Source organism: Phasianus colchicus, chromosome 13 (genome assembly GCF_987193195.1).
Source record: "Phasianus colchicus chromosome 13, bPhaCol1.hap1.1, whole genome shotgun sequence".
NCBI classification, from domain to species: domain Eukaryota; kingdom Metazoa; phylum Chordata; class Aves; order Galliformes; family Phasianidae; genus Phasianus; species Phasianus colchicus.
The window spans coordinates 3,516,263-3,539,467 of NC_143448.1; the positions used below are offsets into that span (position 1 = coordinate 3,516,263).

Genomic DNA, 23,205 nt, shown 5'->3' on the forward strand with positions numbered 1-23,205 from the left:
AACACTTAGATGTTGCAGATGACCTCAGTGGGGGACCGTCATAAACATGTATTTTCTCAAGAGCTTATAGAATGCACTGTAGAAGGCTGCTACTGTGGTTTTCAATTTGCTATTAAATAACTATTATATACACACTACACATCTGTGCTAGTCTATATATGTTGCAACATGTTTAGCAACACAAGTTTTTTTTAGTAACATTTCTTCAGACCAAAGCTATGCGTAGAAGAATCCATAAATATCCCAGACATTCAGTTCAACTCTTGGCTTTCCTTTGTTAAATCAGCCAGAGGTGGGTTCCATTTCTCCTCTTATTGAAGAGGCTATTGTTTCTTTACCTTTAACAAAATTGTTTTTTATACGTTGTTATACAGGTTAGCACACATTTTAGAATGCCATTGCCAACTAAATGCAACAGTTTTTAAACTCAAGCTCTACATACAGTCACAGTAATCCCAGGGCACTATCTGACATGCATTTGAACCAGGACTGCAAAGCTACTTTCCCTTCCTTTTCTTCCCCCCCCACTCTCCCCCACTTCCTCAGCACTTCACATTCACTTCCATATTGTTCTTCATGCTGCTACTCATTAGCATCAGGATAGGAAACAAAACTTGAGATCAATTCCTCAGTCTCCTTAGGATGAGTTTGTTTACAGTGCAGAATGGGGCCAGAAAAAAGGGGAGGAGGCAGCTGGGCAGTGTGGGTGCAGAAGTGCAAGCTTATTTGAATATCAGTCCAGAACATCAGAGCTTAGCCTTCAGCCAAGGTAGGATGTACACAATTAATATATCTTGTCACTGACATCTCTCCTATCTTGAAACCTTTAATCTGTATAAAGTGATCATAGTACTCTTTCTAAAGCTCATCAATTAGTGTTTGCAAATGATCCACGTAATTGAGCTTCACAGTACACTGTGAGCACCCAATGACTAGTAAGCCTGCCATGATCTGATCTAAAGTTTTGAGCAGCCTGCTGTAAAGACAGCATAAAGCCATACAAATATGTGTTACTAATCAGGAAGTGTTATGAACAATTTAAAACAAACTTTTAAGGTAGAAAGTGATAGAGAATACATTCAGTAATCAGGCCTATTATAGTTGCCTTGTACTTGTGAGGATTCAGAGGCTTTCCAGTCTAATCCTAGTATTTGGCCCAGCATAGCTGGTACTCCTTAACAGTAGTTCTAGTTCTACTCAAAAAATTACATTTAGAGTGGAAACATTTTTAACTTGAACTACCTATTCCCTGTATTCACAAAGTTATACAGCATATTTTATTTGGGAAGAAAAATAAATATTGTTGATTTGAGAGATTTACAGATCTCTCATAGCCATCATATCAGGTAAAAGATAACAATTCATTTTTTTGGTATTTTAATTACAAGATTGCTTATTAAATTTCAGCAATAAGGAAAAATAATATTTGTAGAATTTATGTATCTATGAAAGCAAATGAACTTCAGAACTTCTGTTTCTAGTTAGTACCTGGGGGAACTCACATACCCATCATTTAAAACAACAACTGAACAGAACAACCAGGCTTGCATTCCAATTTGATTTGACTCCTCTTTGGAATCAACAAGAAATTATAGTCCTGGAAACCCATATCTATGAAGTAGATACATAGTAAATATCTCCTTGATCTTTGAACCTTTTAATGTTACAAACATTCACTGGCAGGACCCAGAAATTACACTTTCTTGAAAAATGCTCCAAATTTGCTGAGATCCAGTGAATCTTCATAAATTATGTTTGTTCCATCATGAAGTGTAACTGACTTTTACAGTTCAGTCCTTCAGTTACTACATTCTTTGTTTCAGTCAAGACAGCAAAAGAAACTCTAAGATGCTGAATAGCAAAGCTCCTGCTGAGTTAAAGAGAATAGTGCTTGGACCTGTGAGTGAGAAAGCCCCAGAAGTGCTGGGACTTCGAAGTACTGGGATTTTTGCTTTTTTACTCCAGGCTGGACCACTGAAGAATTTTTAAATTGGAGGACAGTTATGTGTAGGAGGAATGTATGATAGAAAGTTGAAATTATGATCTACGGTGTGATGAAAACTGAGTAGGTTGAACCCTCAGGGACAGCTTATGTCTTGCACAAGTTCTAAGTTACAGCAATTTCCCAGCACATGTTGCATAGAGTCTGACATTTTGTACCATGCAGAGAAACACTTTCTACTTTCTAAGATGAAAAGCTAAGGAGTCTAACAAGGCAGTATTAATCTGCAGGCAAGATAATCTGCAGGCAAGATTATTTCAGACAAATAGAGGAATTGGAGAAAAAATAGAGCAGAAGTTTAACATGCTGCTGTTATAAGGCTAGCATGTCTTAAAAGACTGTAATAATGACTAGAACATAGTGACATTCTTGCCAAAGAATTGCAAAAGAATTTCTATTTGCTTGTTATGTGGCATGAGTCAAACAGCAGCATTTCAGGATTCTAGCTCATGTGTAATGACAAGGCAAGGAGACCATTCTTCTATTTCATAAGCAATTTCACATAGTGTCACACCTTCATTGATGTTCCACGTGGTCTGGGAGTCAGGGAATCTGCTGAGAAATACAGGGCTTCAGAAATTTGCTAACTCAGAATTGCTTCTAAAAAGGTAAAGCACTGCTTCTACTAGATCCAGCTGATTACTGACAGAAGTTATTCCATTTCTGGAAATACAAGTGTATCCAGAAGAACTGAAAGTGGTGTCCATTAGTCATTTAGTAATTTACTGAGAGGCATGTTGATCTGTATCTAACCTCACTAAGGTTTCGTTTACTCATTTTTGGTGCTGATCATACCTTTTGAGAATTCATTTGTCCTATAGAAAATAATTTGAGAGTTCTTCTTTAGTGAGTACTTTAAAATGTACTGAAGAGAGGTTTTTTAACTGAGTTTTTGAGGGATGCTTTAAAGATGTCTATTTTTTAATCTTAATTTTATGTTATGGCTCTTTGGGTCTGAAACACATACTCCCATTGAAAGATGCATCTGTAAAACAGCTTTAGATATGGTAATGAAACATAGACTACCCATGTATTTTCTATTCTTTTAGTCCAGTTTATCACATTAAACATGAAACAGGAGTAGGAAAAAAAAAAATTTAAGAATTAAATAAAAAAGATTCAAGTTTTACTGAGGTACCTTAAGTAACATTAAAACAAACAGGATAACAAAATGAGTTGTTCAGATCTGTGTATGGACTGTCAATTTGTAAAAATAAATGCCTGATCTGTTATGTTTTGCTTATACCACTTTCCTGGGAAAGAGATAGCCTATAAACATATCTAAATTATACACAGGCACCTGCCCTCCCATCCCTTGGGCATGCTACGTTTAAAAGTGTTGCCGGATGATTCCTATAAGAACACAGTTCCCTTCTGGACTGAGGGACATAGGCAACTAGGAATGATTAGTCATGGGAAACTGGTTTAAGCAGCAGCACAGTGAGTAGCATTGTGTCACAGGCTGTGTTAGGTGTGTCAGTGCAAAAATACAGTCATAAGAAAATTAAGCTCTGATAGACTTTTGAAGTCATTGTTCTAATCCTGCTCAAACCATAGGTAGCATCAAAATTAGATTGGGACAGTTATCCTACTGGCTCTGTTAATCAAATGGCCAAGAACAACGATCAAAGAATATAAAATGACCCAATCTTACAACCTGCTATTGAACGAAGGCTTAGCATCTCACAATTTTTGACAGCAGCGATTAGCATCAAACACAAGTGGAAATGTAGGTTAAATTTTTATCATTGAATGCTCTATATGCACAAACTTTGGAAGCCAAAGCACAGATATTTCACATCACAGTGCCATTTTATACTCAGATTAACATCATCTCTTCCCACTGATCTCTTCAGCGTAGGAAAGATTAGAGCCACAAACGCACAGTTCCAATTATGAACTGGAGTTTTACAGTGCTGTTCAGCATCTGAAACTTTAAAGGATTCAACAGCAGACAATTTTAGTAACTTTTCACCATTTAATCTCCCTTTTTATGGGGAGAGGGGTCAATGAACTACATTGTCAGGTTTCAAATTGCAAAATGATACTTTAGAGCCCTTTGTGGACATGTTTAAAAAGGTGGGGGGAACCTTGCCAAAGACTGCCTTGACATAGTGCTTTGAGAGAACTGAAGCAGTAGAATGATTTTTAATGAATATGCTATAAATGGCTTGAGAAGCTTTAAATATTGCTGTTACACCAGGTTTCAAATATGTTACTAGAATAACACTCTGATCAGTTTCTTCATGGTATAGTCATTTAGTTGTTGGTTGTTTGACAGCTGAAAGTGAAGAAACCAAAGAATTCAAATTACAGGCTGAAGCAGTGATGGAAAAGGGATACTGCTATCATGTGACATAAAAACACATTTTCTGCTGAAAGCAAGTAATATAGGAGCATTCACATGGCAGATGAATTGGTCTCATGATTTCCTGTTAAAAGATACACTGTTCTGAGGGGATTTGAACTCTTCTGCTTGAACCTTATCGTAACATAGCTCACAAACACAGTTTTGCTGCATTTGTGGGCTGCAGAGATGTATTGATTAGCTGGAGAAAATGGTTTTCTCAAAGTATATTACTATCTTGTCTTGGGTATTTCCTCATTTTGGCAAGCTGCTAAACTATACTGAATTCATTCTTTGCTCAGAGAAATAACTCTTCTCAGATAACATAGGCTAGCAATTTTAAAATTTTAAATTCTTTTTAAATGTCTATTTAAATTCTGCTTTTATATTCTTTAGAGTCAACTTCTTGATGTCTTATAACCTTTTGTGGAATATAATATTACATAATTATCAACAATACTTCAGCCAATCTCCTAAGCTATAGATTCAGCCTAACATTGTTCAAGTTCAGAATCTGATAGCTAGAACTGGGATAATATTTCTGACTGGATCCGTGATTTGCAATTTAAAACCGTTCTGGTGGGGACAACTCTTATCAGGCAGAGCTTTGATCAGCTGTAGCTGTTACTCAGTAGCAGTGTCTAGGATGGCTTCCTACCCATGATTTCCCTATTATGTGCTCTGTTCCCTCTGTAACAGCCCTCAAAATGTACTAAGAACCAAGATTTTATATCAGGATGTATTGCACATAGTGAACATTTTGCTATGCTGTCGTGCAGTACATCCAGCTAATAGAGAAGAGAACCACAGCATCAGAGCTGTAGCAATAGATTTGGTAATAATGTGGTCAGATACCACATATCTTGGTTAATATGCAGCAACTCAAAAGACAGGAAAGCAACAATCATAATAAAAGTAGTCATACATCATTTGTTGTGTAGGAAAAAAGCAGACATTAAAGAGATACCATTCAATGCCATTATGGACTAGATGCATCCTGCACAGGCATGACTTGAGACACAAAGCCAAGAAAAATAGCTTACAAAATTAAAACTGACTGTCATTCAATACAAAATAATTTAAATGACCCATGACTTTTAGTGATTTAAGCACAGAACAGGAGATACAGCAAAGTAAGTTACAAAACTCTACTAGGCAGAGGACAGTCTGTGGTATAACAGTAGGATGACAAGGTAGAGGATCTCTGTGCATAGAGCATATGGAGTAAGTGGGGAAAGAATGAGTTACCTTTGGAATGAATAAGTTACAGGTAAAGGGTTTAATCAAATAAAGACTATAGAGAGGGTGAATAGGATCAACTATTCACTGTTCCTTTCATATACGAATGGTGAGTAACCAGATGAAGCTAATAGGATACTAACAAGCGAAAAGATGTGTTTCTTCACACAGCGTATTATTAAAGCTGCAGAACATCTTGCTGCAGTAACTTTTGCTGCCATAAGTGTTCATGAGTTCAAGCGTGGTCTCCACAAGTCTACAGAGAATTGACCACCAAACATTTTAAACTGCACAAACTGTGTGGGACAAGTATAGTCAAACTTGGCTTGTTCTTACTTGCTTTCCTGGGTACCTGCTTTTTCCTGTCTCTGGAGACAAAATACTGGGCTAAGAGAACCTTTTGATCTGACCCAAAACTGGAACATATGAAATAAGAATGCTTAAATCCAGGTCATATTATTAGGCTCATGTCAAATGTAAATAGCATGAGATCAGATGACCTTAGAATGTGTTATAGCCTTACATTCCACTACAATCCATAAATTAGTAGATTTTTAACAAGAAAATCCCCTCCATTCTACTGAGAGTAAGTTTTAAGTGCCAGCACTTTCTGCTGGTGAAAACACTGGAAAAGTCATCATTATTCACAGCCATTTCTAGCATTAAATGAAAATCCTATAGAAGCAATAGATCACATTACAGAATGATAATAACAAATCACTAGTGTCTAAAGATGGCATATCTTACATGCTTTCCATACAATATGTTGTGTGTGTGTTTGGTAAAAGCTGTAACTGTACCTGTGTGGCATCTCAGAATCAATCTTCACTACTTTTTATTTCAGAATAAGAATGCTTGGACAAGATCTTTCTGATCAGTGGCACAGTAGGACACTAGCTTCTTTCTGGCCATGCAGAACAACATGCCAGGTATGCTAATTACTAAGTGACTGAGGGAGTCTCAGTGTTGCCCTACAAGTGTCTTTTGCATATCCAAGGGTGGCTACTACAGAACGTGAGAGTAGCTTTGTGTTTTAATGAGTATAGTCTTTCTACTTTCAGCCAGTTAACAAGATTCCTGACAAAAGGCCATGAAACCAGGGCTTCATATCTAGCCTGGTGCCTCAATGTTTATGTATTAAACAACTCTTAATCTGCTCAAATCTGCTGAGCAGGGTTGAGAGCACAATTTAGTCTGCTTTTCAAAGAGACTAGGAACATACTCATGTAAATTGCACTACAGGAAGTGTTTTTCATACTGCTAACCTTTCCAAGTTTGTTGCTTCAGAGGCATGGAGAAATAATTCAGGTGCTATTATTTTCGTGGCAGAGCTGCCCTTTTATTAGTTATATATTATAACGTTGAAAATGATCATGTACCAAAACAGTACTAACCTAGAATTATGAGAATATCTAGAAAATAAAATTATCTGTGAGGTAGAAACAACAGTGATTTCTATCTAGGAAGTTTATCTAGAATATGTTATCTGCAGTAATTAAATTTAAGTTGCAATCATTTAACCTTTTTATGAAAGAGAATAGATTTTGTAGTCTCAGTCTCAGACTTCGTATACCACATACAGACAGTGGCTATATCTTCCTCATCTGCAGTTTTATGTGAGGAAACAATAAATGGTTCCCCAATGCTGCCCTCTGTTGAAAATACATAACTACATGGGCAGATCCATTTTCATAAGGGCAATGCATGTAACCAAAATATGGCAGATTCTTGATAACAAGTCTCTCTCTAAAGATTGTCATTGCATTTCAGAGATGTGAATAGAGTATCTACATGAAACTCTGAACAAGGTAAAAATGACATAGGTTTAGAAAAAGAAAAAATTGAGTAACTTTTGGCAGCTAAGCATCCAAGCAGTATTTATCATCAGTAATTTATTACTCACAAAAGGCAGAGTGTGTAAACAATTCATTTGTGTTTGATTTATCCAGTAGTAATTATGATACCAGATATGCTTAGGTAAAGGTTTTGGGTAGCAATGGTTTGTGTACATACAAATAGCAACTTACTGACAGCTAATGTAAATACAAGCCAAATTCTCACCTTCAGCTGTAGGAAATTTGTACATTTACTGTTTGAAAGCTTGTACTCTGAATAATGTACTATTTCATATTGTTGAAAAAAGAAATTCTTAAAGTTTTTCAAAAATCTCTACATAGTTTTTATTCATATTCCTGCTTGTATTCAGAATGATAAATATAGATCTCCACTATCTTAATTAACACCTCTACTCTCACGGGACTAGTATGTCTGGTTGTACGAGCAGAGTGTTTCAACATATACTTTAATAGTTTCACAACTGCTGATCTGATTGTTCACAGTCATTCTGTTATAGTAAGAAAGGTACTCATATGTAAGCATGTGTGGCTGCACGTACAGTGTGCCTTTATAAGCACTCCTCCTATCACGAGTTCTAAAGCAGCTTTCCTGAATACAATACACAGGAATTCTTTTCTCTGTCCAGTCACATAAAACTAATGCTATTGGCTACTGAACTAGATAGGGGCATATTATTTTGTAATATCATTATTAGAAAGCCAGTTAACAACAACACAGCAGAGAATGTTGCTAACTTTCTATTAATAGTGCAAGGTACCAGCCTTTTATTACATTCTGGAGTTGATCCCTGGGTAGCTCTTCGTTAAGGTATTTTTCCCAGTGATGAAGAAGCACTGAGAGTATTCTTGGTTGTATTTGCTACATCACAGGTTATTGCAGATAGTTTTTGCAAGAATTTAGAAATGTCTAGTATATGTCTTTCCCTACACTATGCTTTCCTTTGTAGTAGTTACAGAGCAAAGACATTATTAGCTGCTGTGTGCATCATTTATATAGGAGACCCTCCTGTAATCAGGAAAGCAAGAAAGCAATGTTTACAGCAGCTTTTCATTAGCAAATGATATCCACTTACCCTAGCTTAGGAAATGGACTAGCCCATAATTTTCTGATCAAGTAATGTGTGAGTTTCACACAGCCATTTATAACACCATTATAAGCCATTTATCTGAGCTTGTTGTGAGACAGCTATGTCAATCGTACAAATACTATCTTCTTTCACTGGCTGAAGAACTAAAAGATTTGAACTGGTGACTTCCTTCAGGATCAGCAGATACATGATAGTTGGTATTGATTAATCATCAGTTACTCTAAAGCTGAATATCTAGTGGATCGTTCTGAAGAAAACAGTTGGAGAGAATTGTTAAAGTCTTTCTGGGACAGTTACTCATACCAGTTACATGTGATAGGAATTTCCCATGCATCAGCTGTTCTGCAAGTTGTTACAGAGATGCTTTTACTGGATGGGAGGATGGATGTGCTTTGAGAAAAAGCTGCTAGCCCAAAGTTTAAAAGCTCTGGGAATCAAATTCTAAGGAGAAACATACAAAAGATGGAAATATAAATTATCATTTACCTTTATTGATCCAAAACCATTAGCTGTTTTAAAATGTTCAGTGGTGGTGCAAACTGCAAACTATCCACCAGAGGGAAACACATACTTAGAAAGAAAACCAAACAATTTGAAAGATGAATGAAGCATCCCTCTTATACTGAAAACACAACAAATTCAATTCAGAATTTTTCATAGTAATAGCACAGACTTTCTTGATTCTGATGTTGAATGCTTTCAGAAGTTATTTTCAAACCAAAAGGTAAAGTTTCACACTTAAAGTTTCCCATGCTGATGACTCTCTGTTGTACCACATATAGAAATAATATATAATGTGTGCACACAAAATCATATTTAGACTTGTTTTTTAGACACAGAAATGCAGCCTAAATTCACTGCTGTTAAAACAATTAGACCAAGTTTATGAGGGCAGAAGTCCAGCTCTATGTTCATACATTAAAAACCCCTCCACGTTTGGTCACTAGAATGGCTACACTTATGATGTGTTTAACCACTGTTGTGTTTTGTATATTATTAAGCATATTACACTGCTATTGGAAATATCTGTTACATTTCCCAAAGGTTTGTGTCCTGCTAGGGTAAATTTAAAAAATAACAGTTTGTCTTTTAGAGAACATTTGGAGACATCTTAAGGTGAGTCTGAAATTTTCGTAGTGATCCAGCAACCACATAGAGCTCTTAAAAAACAATGGTCCTCATCTAATGTTAACTCTAATATCTATGTTACTTAATCTAAAAGCCTGCCTTCAGAATGATACTCAGGAAATCTCAGCATTTCACCTGTCTGAGATCTTTTTTGAAAGAGAAATCTCAGACTTTTGCTGCAATCCCAAGATTCATCTAGTTTCTTGTTTAAATTGAAGATACAAATGAAGGCAAAGACCACCTGGAAAGCATGGTTCAAATGGAGTGGAAGAAACATGTTTCTGAAAAATTGTAAGGACAAGTGCTTCAGAAGTAGAACCAGATCCACACATCTCTGGATTGAAACTATACCAATGTTGTATGAGTCAATACCTGTACAAACAACTGCACCCAATGGGAATTTCTGAAGAGGAGAATCTTACAGAGATATTCAACATCTCACCTTGAATGTTTTTTAAAATAAAAAAATGTCTGCAGTGTAGTACAGAATAATATAACGCTGGCAAGAAAATAAAAGGTGCTTCCAAAGTTACTTCTGGAAAAATAATCACATGCAGAACAGTGATTTCATTAGAAGATGAGTTACTGCCCAGCACTTCCTTTCATTGGTGGATTTTTAAGCGTGGTTTTCAGAAATTCCCTTTAGAATACAATCAGTTGCTTCTCTACCTAGTGCATAATAAATGCAGTTAAAAATAAAAGGAACCAGCATTATGTATCAAATGAAATCCAAATCAAAATCTTGCAGAGTGTTTTGATAAAGTAATTCTTGACTTCAATGGAGTTACTCTTAGATTTGCTGTTGATCTCATTATACTCTTAGGAGATCGAAAACAGCTAAGCTGATTGGCACTGGGAGGAGGTGTTGCAATCCATTTTCCATTCTGAAAGATACTTCTTTATGTTGGACACTATATTTGCCAGGTTTGTACAATTCTACCTCAATATTTAAGGAAATAATCTGTATCTCAGTCTTAAACAGAGCACAGTATGCATAATTCCTTCTTTCAGTGCTTATTCTACAGAAAATCCCGTTCTAGTTTCACTTCTGTAACTTGCTTCTTTTTGTTGGTGCTGCACTTTTAGTTCCTCCTTAATTATTTGGAACCAGACTTTAAAATAAAATGTTCTGACATCATAGTAACAAAGTAGTACTTACATGCTCTTTGGCTAGACAGTGAAGAACTTCTGATTCACAAAAGATTTGAATTCTGCGATAACTACCAAGTTTTCTAGGGGTTATATGTCATAGCATGTTGATGGCACTGCAGGACAATGAAATCATATGTTTTCTGAGAAGCAGACTGTTTCCTCCTAACATTACACACAGACTATTTTGGTGGTTTTGTTTGGTTGAAGAACATTAGAAAAACAACTGCCTCTCACTTTATTGCACTTCTCACTGCAAAAGCTGGTTTCTTTATGTCAGCATGTTTCTAAGGCACAATCAACAGATCTCTCCTGAATTTTTAGAAAAGAGATTACTTGAAGACTGACAGTACAATAATTCTTCATGCTTTAGAATGGAATTTCATGTCAAATATTTAATGCACATTTGTGGTTTATCTGCTACTCTTCTAACTTTTCATTCTTTATAAAATAAAATATCCAGTTATTCACATAAACAAAAGCATAAGGAAAGTTTCTTTCTCCTCACTCTCCTCACAGGCAGCTTTAACCAAGTAGCAGGCTATTTTAGAAAGAGAGACTTCTGAAAAATATCTCCATGCTGTAAAATCTGCTAGGTGTGATGGATATGCAATTAAGAGGAAAACCAGACACAACACTGTATTTCTATTTTTGCTTTGCATGCAAAAATGCATACTGTTTTCCTGAACAACAGAAACGTATGCAGTCAGATGTTTATAAGCATTAGGATGTGAGGTCACATGCCTTACTAGACTACATAATATCAGTTAGGGAAGTTTCTCTGAGATTGCTTGCTTGCACTGTCAGAATAAAAGCAGAGTGCCAAGGATATTAACTTTCAAAAAGGACTGAAGAATATCCAGAATGAGTCAAGCTGAGGAAACCAGTACCCATGTGACATGGAACACTGTGAAGCTGGTAGTTTGCATGATACTGAGCTTGTCATTTATTATTGGGACTCCTGGAAATTGCATTGTCATCTGGACTGTTTGTACTAAAATGAAGCAAGTGTCTCCTTCGGTCCTGCTGATCTTGAACCTGGCCATTGCAGATATCCTCGTACTGATTACTTTGCCTATCTGGATTTACTCCTTTGCTGATTCATGGGTTTTTGGAATCATCTTCTGCAAAATACTGGTCTTCATTATTTACTGCAGCATGTATGCTAGTATATTTCTGATTACAGCACTGAGCTTGGAGAGATTAACGGCTGTGTTTTACCCTTTTGCTGTTCAGAGATACAAAACAAAGGAAAAGACTTCTATAATCATGGTCCTCATTTGGTTCCTGTCTATAGCTTTTGGTATTTCTATCATCCCATTTCAAGAGACAGACGAAATCAATGGTGGGCAGCAATGCACGTGTCGCAACTACTCTTCTACTAAACAGAAAGTGTCGTATCTTTTGCTGGAAACTCTTGCAGGTTTTGTAATTCCTTTTCTAATTATATGCACCTCTTATGTGTGTGTTGCAAAAAGAATAAGCAAAATGACTTACCAGTCGAAGCAGCGATCAGAACGGCTCATTACCAGCATTGTGGTGGCATTCATTTTATGCTGGTTTCCTCATCATCTTTTCAACATCCTAGATATTATTTCAATTGAGATAGAGCACTCTGAGGAAACGTATTTGGCTCTGGAAAAAATTGTAGATGTAGGAGAGTATATCTCTGGAGCACTTGTGTTTGTCAGTAGCTGCATTAACCCTCTACTTTATGCTTTTGCTGCACGAAAATTTCAGAATCACCTGAGAATTGCCAAGATATCAAAGCTCTTTGAACAGATGAGTCAGACTGTAACGGACGAAGACAAGAAAAAGAGTCATTCTGTAGTCAAACAAGAGACTGTTTCAGTAGGCATGGAAAATCTCTGACAGAGAACATAAACTTATGGGGTCCTAGGGCATCCACTTGGTAGTTCTTACACATAGAGACAAGTAAATGTTATTATAGTTTTGTATGTTTTAAAAGAGTTGTCAGTAACGGCCTTGTTTGGTTCCTAAGCTGGTATCCACATCACAAAATCAGGCACTTCAGCAAAGCTGAGGACCTCATCATGGTGGCTGGAAGTTTGAAGTGTAAGGAATGCAATAATTTTACTCTGCAGTAGAGTTGTGATTTTTAGAAAAAATGTAGAAAACAACATTTACATGGAGAAGAAAATTTGGAAATTTAAAACATAATTGTTTTTGTGGAGCAAAACCTGAAGTGGTCAAAAAATCCCCATATATATAATCTGAAGTTCTAAGTGAGCAAGCTTGGATTCTTGTCATGGATAAGAATGGATTTCAAGATTATTAATGGCACATAAAATTTTTATACAGGACTTCATTTAGGATTAAAACTAACAAGGGTTGTTTATGTAACTTCATTTACAGAAGAATCTTATATTAATGTGAAGTAAAATATTTGGTATGGCATGCATTTTCAGAAAAAGGTACAAGAAATCTGTGTTTCATGACAGCTACAGACCTCATGCTATACTTGATTTAGAGTATATGCATAATTTAGTGGCAACTGAACTATTGATATATCTAATATTCATACTATAAGTAATCTCAAATGGTTTGACTCAGTTAAGCTCTCAAGATGTCTATTAAAGTTCTGGAGGAATTTAATCAAAGCCTACAGTGGGGGAAGGAGACATCTCAGATTTTTTTACATGTAAGAATGCTATGGCAATAGTGCAAAGTGCCTAATATCCTAAGAATTTCACCTTGCACATAGAAGCATATTTTTTTCTCTTGTAGAATAGAGTAGAACTTGCTTTCAAGAAGCAAATACAGTTAGGACTTGCAAGGAATTTATTTTTCTTTTGTGAATGCAGACTTACTGTGAAAAGACTGCATGGCATCAAATGTTTGCTTTCAATGGGTATTTTTAATTTCTGTTGTGCTTGACATTTTTTATACTTACTTTTGCTTATTTTTTTAATCATTGATTTGTAATAAGATGAAGATAACTACTGCCTACTAAGATTTACTGTTACTATCTTACTGTTGTAATATCCTGCAGATTGTGTTTTGGACAGCTGCAAATAGTTTTGTAACTATTTTGTATATTTACAAAGAAATTGTGAAGGACTAACTAGAACTTAGTTTTCAAGAGCTAATTATTTACAGACAAGGAAATTTGAGTTATATCAATTTAGCTTGTGAACTGGAATAACACAGGGAAATAAAGTCCTTGTATGTTTATAGAATATTTCTAATCATTTTGCATATGTATTTGTTATTCCTGCTTTCTATGAAAAAAGACATTTTTTCTTCTCAGTGAAAAGGAAGCCCACACCATACTTTCCCACACCACTGACTTTCCATCAGTTGGACTCCTTCACTGAGATTAGAAGAGAGAAAACTTCAACAGGACCTTGTTTACAGCAGAGTAAGAAGCAGATGAAATCCCTTTAAATTTAATCAAATAAAACTACCACTTTTTTCACACCAATAATTATTCCTTAATTGCTGCTAACATATTAAATATAGCAGTACCTTGTAATAATGGTAGCAGTTTTATTTACCAACAGTATAAAAAAGCAAAGATATATTTGCTGATATGTTTTTGAGATAGCAGTCACTCTATTCAGTAACAACAGAATCGATGAAGGGGTAATAAACACAAAAATAGTGTAACTTATAAATAGAGTCCTAGGCCACAGGAAACCTTCACAACTTACATTGTAAAAACTGAGATAAACTTCATTACGAACTACCTGAGTGGGATTTTCTATCAGTCTGTCCTGTATCTAGTTATCATCAATCCTAGGAAATGGGCAAAACTGTTTAATCATCTGTGTGTGTGAGTCATCTATCTCTTCTGGTGCTATTTGCTATTCAAGAAGCCTTCCAGGTGCATTTATTGCATGTTAAATGCCTTATGTCCAACCCATGATGAACTACAAAGAGATTAGGGACCAGATACATAGTCTGCAGTACTGCCTACTGCAGTAAAGGATGCTAAACCAGCAGCCTTGACTAATTTCACCTTTCTACGAAGCACATGGAGCTAATTCTTGCAAACACTGGTTTGCACTGATAAGAGCCACTGATGTAGTATTTTGGCAGCAGAGCTGTCAGAGTTGATGTAGACATATAAGCTGATGACATGGTTGACTGCTTCTTGCTTTTAAAGGTATACAACAGGCCTGTTAGTGCCGCAACATTTACCACTCCATTTATACTAACATGAGGTCTGACAGTACTACAGGCATGTTAAAACAGGCCCATTCAGCCAGCAGACATTCTTGTCTTAAAATACTGAATCCCAGCCAAACCTAAAACCTGGCATAGATCTGGTGCAAAATGCTGTGTCTTATGATGGTGATACTTCATGACTCCTGTTAACTACATTTTATATTCATTCTGTAGATCATATTGGAATGTTGATAGCAAACACTTCCCTTGATTCCAAGCAGTTCCAAGCAGTGACTTGGAGACAAGAGCAGTCTTACTAGTAAACGCAGATAACTCAGCAATATCTCAGATATTCCTAATTCTGTCTGAGAAAAATGAGATTTCATCTTGCTTAAGTTCCTCTTGTTTTTCTTACTTCCCAATTCTGTGGTCCTTGTTTATGAAGCCTGTCTCTGTGGTTTCAGTGTCCAGCTATTTCTCATGACACAGCAAGAAGAAAGGCTGAGTGAGGGTGACTTCAGTCACCTGAGTCAAATCACCTCAGCTTACACTGAAGTGCACGGAACATTACATGGAATCAATGCAACACTGCTCAGAACACTGTGTACTGGGAGGTAAAAAAAAAAAAAAAAAAAGATTCCAGGTGCTTTGAACTTCTCATTTGTTTGTAAAAAATGAGAATCTCCTAACATTAAGCTCTAACTTAAATCTTATCAGCCTGATGAACATTCTGTGGGCATACAGCAGGAATTTATCGCATATGCTGTAATAGGGTCATGCTGCATAAAGGGAATTCATCATGTACTAACAGGATTGAAGCCAATATTCAACAAGCATTAAAAAAAAAAAAAAAACTAACTAAGGAAAAATACGGGTCTCAAAGGCCTTACTTTTATTGCCTTTTATTGTTTTCTGTAAACATCATGGTAAAATAGTTGTTACAGAGGTGTGGATTAAAACAGTGGAGTTTTGCGGAGTTTTGTGACAAAAGAAATGGAGGGTCCTTGTTTGGAGGCAGAAAACAGGCAGCTGCATTATTCTGAATAGAGAATTTTGTTTCTTTAATCAGTTCAGCAGAACATCCACCAGGAAGAAGCAGAGCAAAAGTTAAGAGATATCTAAAAGACAGTTGCGAGTACGATTACAGAACTTTATTAGGGTTACTATTAACAAGACTTAAAAAGAAAGATTGTATGCAGGACTTGAGTGAAAGGAGTAAAAGAACCTAGAAGAGGACAGGTATCATGGACACTGTGCAAATTCTCTCATATGCAAGCATGTGAGAGAATAATAAGTATTTGAGAAGATGCAAAATTAGAGAATATTAACAGTGGTGAAGTTCTTCTTTGTCTTTATTTCCTACAACTCTTGCACTGCTTCCTTTCCTGCATATATGGGTAAGGGAAGAAGAGTAAGAAAGTTTTATATCTAGTTGGAGAGGAAAAGCTAAAGAGGTATGTCAATTCAGATTAAAGAAACATATGTTCTTAGAATGAAACTGAGAAGTTTGACTGTGGAAGCTAAGCATACAAGAACAGAGAAGGAAGTGAAGTAACTTCTGTTGCAAGGCAGTTCTAGGTTTTTCTAAATGCTTTCTTGTCGGGTCAAGTAATCATTAAAAATGTTCTTTATCTGGAAACTCAGTTTGATCTCCACTGTTTGTTAATAGGTTAAAGAAAAATATTGCTGTAAAATACAGTATGAAGTCATAACGCTCTCTGCTGAGAGGCTGAGTGGCTTACACTGCTCCTGTTAACATAACAAGTTGGGTATGACAAGGATGTGATGGTCTCTAAGATTTCAGAAGCCGTACAACACAATTACTAAGAAAAGTACTAAAAAAATTCTTGTACTGATAGGTTGAGGGATAATAGACTCCTATCCTGTTTCATTCTTTCATGTCTTCTTTTGCCTTATATTAGTTATTTTAAAAGTTATGGTTGTTGTTCTTAGGAAGGATTCAATATTTTTAACTGCATTCATTTAGGTTAAAATAAATGGAAAGTTTTGGATTAAAAAAAAAGCTACTTTAATGGAATATGTAAAATGTCAGTCATTTAAGCGATAGGATTAATGGAAAGGATGCTATAATGTCTTCCAGTACAGATTAAATAGTCATAACTGTAAGAGTTAAGATTATGACTTTTAGAACTGCAAAATTCACTGTATTGTCAATTGAGTAGAAATTAAGAATGTCAATTGGAAAACAGCTATCAAACACCTCATATTGTGATAAGGTGAGGCAGTATGGACAATCTGCAAACATACAGCATGTTCCATATCTTAACTGTGCTACATAACCTGAACTGTTATTGCAATGTTAGCATTCACTGTAGAATTACCTTCAGAAACTTCAAAGCTGAGACTGTTTTTAAAACACTGTCACTAATGAATTATACTCATGTCCATTCAATTTTAAAATACAGCCAGGAACCTTCAGCTGTGCTTTAGAATTGAGAGCTGTTATGTATTTAGAACAAGCATTCAGCATAACAATCTTTTCACATTTCTTGTTCTCTTCTGCCACCTTGTGGCTCTTATTTTGAAAATTAGGTTTAATTTTATATTGAAAAGTATCTGATAGAACTGGTGAGGGACTTTGTGTTGTTTCAGGACTTTGTCCGTTGTTTCAGTTACAAACTGTATTTTTAGACTCAGGTTACTGAGGCAGAAAGACTTGCAAAATCCACAATGCTGTGTTAAGCATCCAAGTCCCATTCATTTCAGAGTGATGTAGTTGTTTCGTCTCTTCCTGTCCAGGAAGTCAAGCCCACATTTATTTCAAGCACTGCACAAGTTAAGCTGGCTAAGAACTTTTGACAGAATACTATTTCCTCAAGAAATGCCAGTTTGAAAAACCTGTGTTGAAAATAAGAAATTAATAAGCATGTTGAGCTAGAACCAAGGTCTTGAATTCAAGTAGCTCATATTTCATCCCTAACAAGTGTATTGCTTTCTAAGCTCTGTGTTATTCTAAGGTGCTCCCTTGGCATCCAAAAAGTATGAAAAGGTCTTTAGTTCACTGTGTTAAAATTAGGAATAGTTTTTGCAGACTTGAAGGTGTCCATAACAAGAAAAACCACATAAGTTTTACCCTTAAGAAAAAGGATGAAGCATTATGAGTAAAGTGGAAAACAATCAAGGTTTCACATTCCTTTTTTCTCTGTTGCAGTGTTTAGTTTCTGAATATAATGATTTTAGAACGTCTATGAACAAGGCTTTGCTTAATCCTCTTAAATTTGTCACATTGAGTAGCACTGCACTAATAGGCTAATTCTACTTTTTAAACGACCAAAATCTTATGAAGCTGATTTTGCTGGAGAACTTACGGCTCTTTGAGGAAAAAGATTTCATGCATTCAAGGATTCTACCCATGTCCTCCTTAAATACATACTTCACCCAAGACTTGCCTTGTGCATTACGGTAAAGAAATAGCATTGTTACCATCCTGTACTGTACAACTTAATTTCACACATACTGTGAAGGCAAAACTAAGACTGGAAACCAAGATGTTCAGTCTCTGTGGGTTCCCTTGTTGCTCCTGTTATCCATTGTTATCCAGACAGGGTCAGTTCAAAGGTCAAGCTAGAAAGTCAATATATATACATAAGGTTCAGGGTCAGGTCTGTTGAGGGTCAAATACAGCCCAATAATCACGAAGCAGAATTGCAGTGATTAGTCAGGGCCAAGGCCAAGCCAAGAAGCCTACCTGTGGGTCAGAGCCTGGATCAACAAGGTACACAGCCAAACACAAGCATAGCTGTTGCAGAGCTGAAAAACAGTCACTCTGACAGCAGATCTCAGACAGGGAGTGAATGCCCAGGCCTGAGTTTGTATGGGTTCCTGGGCCAGCAGGCAAGGTCTGTGGGACTGAGCTCTCAGTTGGGGACTAATTAAGGTCCTTAAGGACTTTTATGTACTCATGGTAGAGTCTCAGCAGCAATGAAGACATCAGAGAAGAAACACAGAATAATGCCTATAAGCCTCAATTGCTGTTTTAAGTAATGGTTTAAGTTAGGCAAATTTTTGTAGACAGAGGATATACCAACAATTTCGTTATTTTTGCTTTTTAAGATTTCAGGGTATGTGCTGTTTTGCTGGTGTTTGTGTTCCTTGTAAATTTAATATTACAGCTTTCAAATGGGCATAAACACTAATGGGAAAGGAAACATTTTTATTCAGAGTTTTTGCATATACACAGTGAAAGTCAGCTTATAGTACTTAATTCGTTGGTTGTATACTTCAGCTGGCAAATAAGGGTATATTGATACAGCCAAGAGATGGCAACTTCAGACCCTCACTGCAGTAGAGCCTGCACTTTAAATTGCATTATAGTTATATATAGTTCTAAATAGTTATATATGTTATATTTCATTAAATATATGTACATTAGAAACAGAAAATACTGTGACCAAACTAACTCCTTTTATTATATACAAACAAAACAAAAGACAAGTAAATGGCTCTTAAAAGTATAAATGATTCTTAGAAGTATATGTACAAGTTTACAGAAATTTGAGCTGGTTTTCTCTGGTTGACCTCAAACAATATTTGTTTCAGGAAATTGTGACACTGTATCTGATGCTCCTCTGTTGGGGTGACACCAAATCATGCATTCAGTGGTTTGACCTTTTTTTTTTTCCTCAGGGATGGAATTAGATCCTATTTGATTTTCAGCTTTTGCACTAATGTTATCAGTATAATGAATGAGAAAGGAAATTCGTCTTATGGTTTTTTAAATCTATACATGGTCTGAGCCAAACTTGTAAAATGCTTGGTGTTGAGTTAAGGCAACACTGCTAAGAAAGCAGAACTGAACTGCCAGGCACATCTAGGTCAACATTTGTTATTTTTAGAGTAGTATCTCTAGATACTTTTAAATATTTCATTATTCACTTGTGAATTTTAACATAAGAACTCTGTAGACTTCTTCCTGCATGTAATGCCTTTTTTTCCTTATGTCTTCAAGCCTTGCTGCAGTTTCCTTTCATTTCAAACACAGAAAGGTATTTTGCTTCCTCAGACATAAACACACAGAAAATTAAGTCTAATGTTTTCACCATTGAAAATACATAGTAACTGTGTAAGAGAAGGAGCTAAAAAAGTATACACTGTCCTGATCATAAAGATTTTATCACAAACTGCATGAAGAATTTCACCTGTTTTGGATCACTGAACTTCAACCGGAGTTAACCAGATCATTAAATAACCTAAGCTAACTCTTGAATTGGCCAAGTGATACGATCTTTCATTTCATTTCATTTAGATGGATGCCATTGATAGAATAAGGTTTTTTGTGTCCTGAGCATACTAGCAAAAAAGAAAAAATGCTTGATATGTGCTTAAAAGCATAATGATACATTTCCCAAGCATCAAATTCATATTACATTATCTACAAAGTGCTTGTTTCCTTTTTTCTATAGTTTTACACACACACATATTTTTAGCCATGTAGTTTTGCAGAGAGATAGATGTTTACTAGTATTATTTCTGAGTATTAAGCTACATCAAAGGAAATTAAACTCTTCAATAACCCACAGAGCATTTTCCTACCTTTCTTTACAAACTGCTGAGGGAGCTACAGGAGATGAACAGGCCCCTAGCTGGAGTTGATCTGACCACATCATCTGTTTCACCTTTCCCTCCTTACAATCACTGCATTGAATCTCCTTCTCTACTTCAGCTGCTGTAACAGTTACTTAGTTCCTAAATGCTTTTGACAGCTCAGAAGCACCAATTCTGAAGGACCTTGACACCCTATGCCAGGGAGCTGCCCACGTGGCTCCATACTCTGTCAGACCTCCCTTCTCTGCTGAGATGTATTTGATCCTCATTGTACACATTTTTAGTTCTTTTTTTTTTTAAAGTGGAATAACGTGACAGCATGTACACACCTAAATATCCCACATTGCCAATATTTTCTGTATGGCAAGGAAGTTCCTTCTCTTGTTTCCTACAAACTCAGAGGAAAAATCGAACACACGGGAGATGGCATTTATAAGCATGGAAAGTGAAGTTTCATATTTGGAGGCTGCATGTAAAAATAGGCTTACTTTTTGCTTGTGCTGCTTTAGCCAAAACCACGTCCTTTTCTTTTCACTTCTTCCCATTTCCACATGCAAAATAGCTCGCTGTCATTCCTGGTTAAGAAGAAATGGAGTGATGTCTCTGGTTGCTGGGTATAGGCTCCAACTGTAGTGTGGAAATGTCTGAGATCATTATTCTCTTGTAAAGTGGGCCACCAAAAAAGGAATTTGATTTGTTTGAATCAGACAAGAAAGATCAGCCTCTTAAGTAGCAATTTCCTATATTTTAATTAGCATTATAGTTTATTCAATTTTTCAGAGAGATTAAAGGAATAGTAATTACTAAAGAATGCAATGACAGCAAAACCTAAGGGTTTGCCTCTTTTTCTATAATACTGCTTCACACAATTCTTTCTCTCTGAAGCGTGTAGTTTAAACACTAACTGAAGATTTGTAATTAATGCTTACATGATAGGAAACAATCTATTACAACAATATAATAATAATCTATTACAACGTTTTTTTTTTTTTCTTTAAGACAAGAAATTTTAACCTGTATAAAATGAGTCTCAGGAAATGGAAAATCGCCTCTTTGCAGCTGTAATAATTAGAACTTAGGAGATTCCATTATATCATAAAGAAAATATGAGGATGTCATACTAAAAAAAAAAAGGTAGGGAAAGTAAATAAATATTTCCATACTCAGTTTACAACTGGCCTGTGGAAGCCAGAGCTACATGTGAGCATGGGAACAAGAGGTGTGGCAGGAGTTTTAAGATGCTGTAATTTTATGACCAGTTTTACAAGCTAAGGCAGGTACAACCCAAAGCCTCGGGATGTAAGCTGTGGGGCAGGAGGGCACTCCTTTTACACCCCACCACTGCATGTATCCAGAAGGATATTTTCATCTGTGCTTTTTCATGTTCATGTTCCCAGAAAAATGTTGATGATTCTGGACAAAGTGATCAGTTTTTTATTTAATATAAAACATTTCTTTAGGAATTCCATTACGCTTCAAAATACAGTCAGAAGAGATCTCAGATGCTTCCTTGAAGACCTGCAGGCAGGCAGAAAATCTCTTTACAGCTGACAGAAGCTGTGCTCTTGGTGATACTAGTCAGTGATATTATTTATTACACCCAGTTTAAAAATAGGAAAATGGAAGGTGAATTTAAAAAAAAGAGTCATCTACTTTCTACAGATATATGAAAGTTGTAATGTTCCTGTTGGCTAACACAATATCATAAAGTCAGCTTTTGTGTAGTAATAGCACATAATAACCTAAGAAAAGAACAGGCTGCAGACAGTTTCTGTCAAGCATGTGATGTGCTGTGTGTTCACAACTTTGCTTGCCCTGCAGTAGCTTGTTTGCACATCTACCTACAGGCAGTAGAAGCCTTGTTTGCTCAAACTTAATTTAGTAGATGTGTGCAGCCAGAACAATAGAAAGAGAAATAATTGAGAATTAAATTAGGCTGAATTTAAAGTGAATACCATACAGACCCTTCCTGATTTACATCTATTAAGTATATATAGAACATATCAGAAGAGTAGGGAAATTTCTTATACATAAAGAATTTCTATAAGCAAGAGAACTGTGAACACCAAGGAAAAATGAATGATTGAAAACAGATTTTAATTTAGTTGCGTAATTTAAGGCTTTAAGGCTAAAAATGAAACTCAACAGTCATAATGAGATTTGCAATGAAAACCACAAGTGTGAAAATCTAATGTGATTTTCCATTTTAAAGTGTGTAATGCTTCAGATAGTATAATGCAAAAGCAGTTCTGTGGAGCAAAGTAGGAAAGAGGAGGCTGGGAGTTGAGGACATTACAGATGTTCCTATAGTCAAACTTCTGATGGAATGATGTGTTAATATGGGCACTAAAGACATGAGAATCTGAAGATATCTGCTTGAAAAGTGTGTGAGACTTCTAACAGCCCCTCTTCTGTATACAGAAGTGAATGCAGCAGCACCATTCTCACCATCTAACTTAGAGTGTTTAATTAAGGTGGTTAAGTTACAAAACCAGCTTCCTGTGACCTCAGGAGATGTTTTGAGTTTGATACTTCCTAAGTGGAAGCCATTATTACTCCTCTTCTAACTGTGTAATTGCCTGATATTTTTATTCTTCTGCACATGTAGCTGTGGCTACATGTTTTTGAATATGAGAGAACATCATTCTCTCTATATTTGCTTACATTCTATATAATGTTTAATTTGTATTTTTCTTTCCA

At 36.0% G+C, this 23,205-nt stretch overlaps 2 protein-coding genes across 18 annotated transcripts in view; both read left to right on the forward strand.

Moving 5' to 3' along the window:
- ESRP2 (epithelial splicing regulatory protein 2) overlaps positions 1–23,205 on the forward strand; it is a 188,320-nt gene that overhangs the window by 94,433 nt on the left and 70,682 nt on the right. For 14 of the 17 annotated variants that reach the window (XM_090149871.1, XM_090149864.1, XM_090149869.1 and 11 more), the window contains 2 exons: positions 6,433–6,517; positions 14,081–14,191. The gene's annotated coding sequence lies outside the window, so the exon portion shown is untranslated. The remainder of the gene's footprint in view (positions 1–6,432; positions 6,518–14,080; positions 14,192–23,205) is intronic. The other 3 variants (XM_090149859.1, XM_090149861.1, XM_090149862.1) reach the window with 1 other exon arrangement.
- Positions 11,513–13,852, forward strand: LOC116243756 (leukotriene B4 receptor 1-like). The gene has a single exon (XM_031615147.2). It carries the CDS (start codon positions 11,674–11,676, stop codon positions 12,679–12,681), a length of 1,008 nt encoding a protein of 335 aa, XP_031471007.2. The 5' UTR covers positions 11,513–11,673; the 3' UTR covers positions 12,682–13,852.

Bases quoted from the DNA above. Each gene is read 5' to 3' on its own strand.
- LOC116243756 (XM_031615147.2), top strand. From the start codon at position 11,674: ATGAGTCAAGCTGAGGAAACCAGTACCCATGTGACATGGAACACTGTG.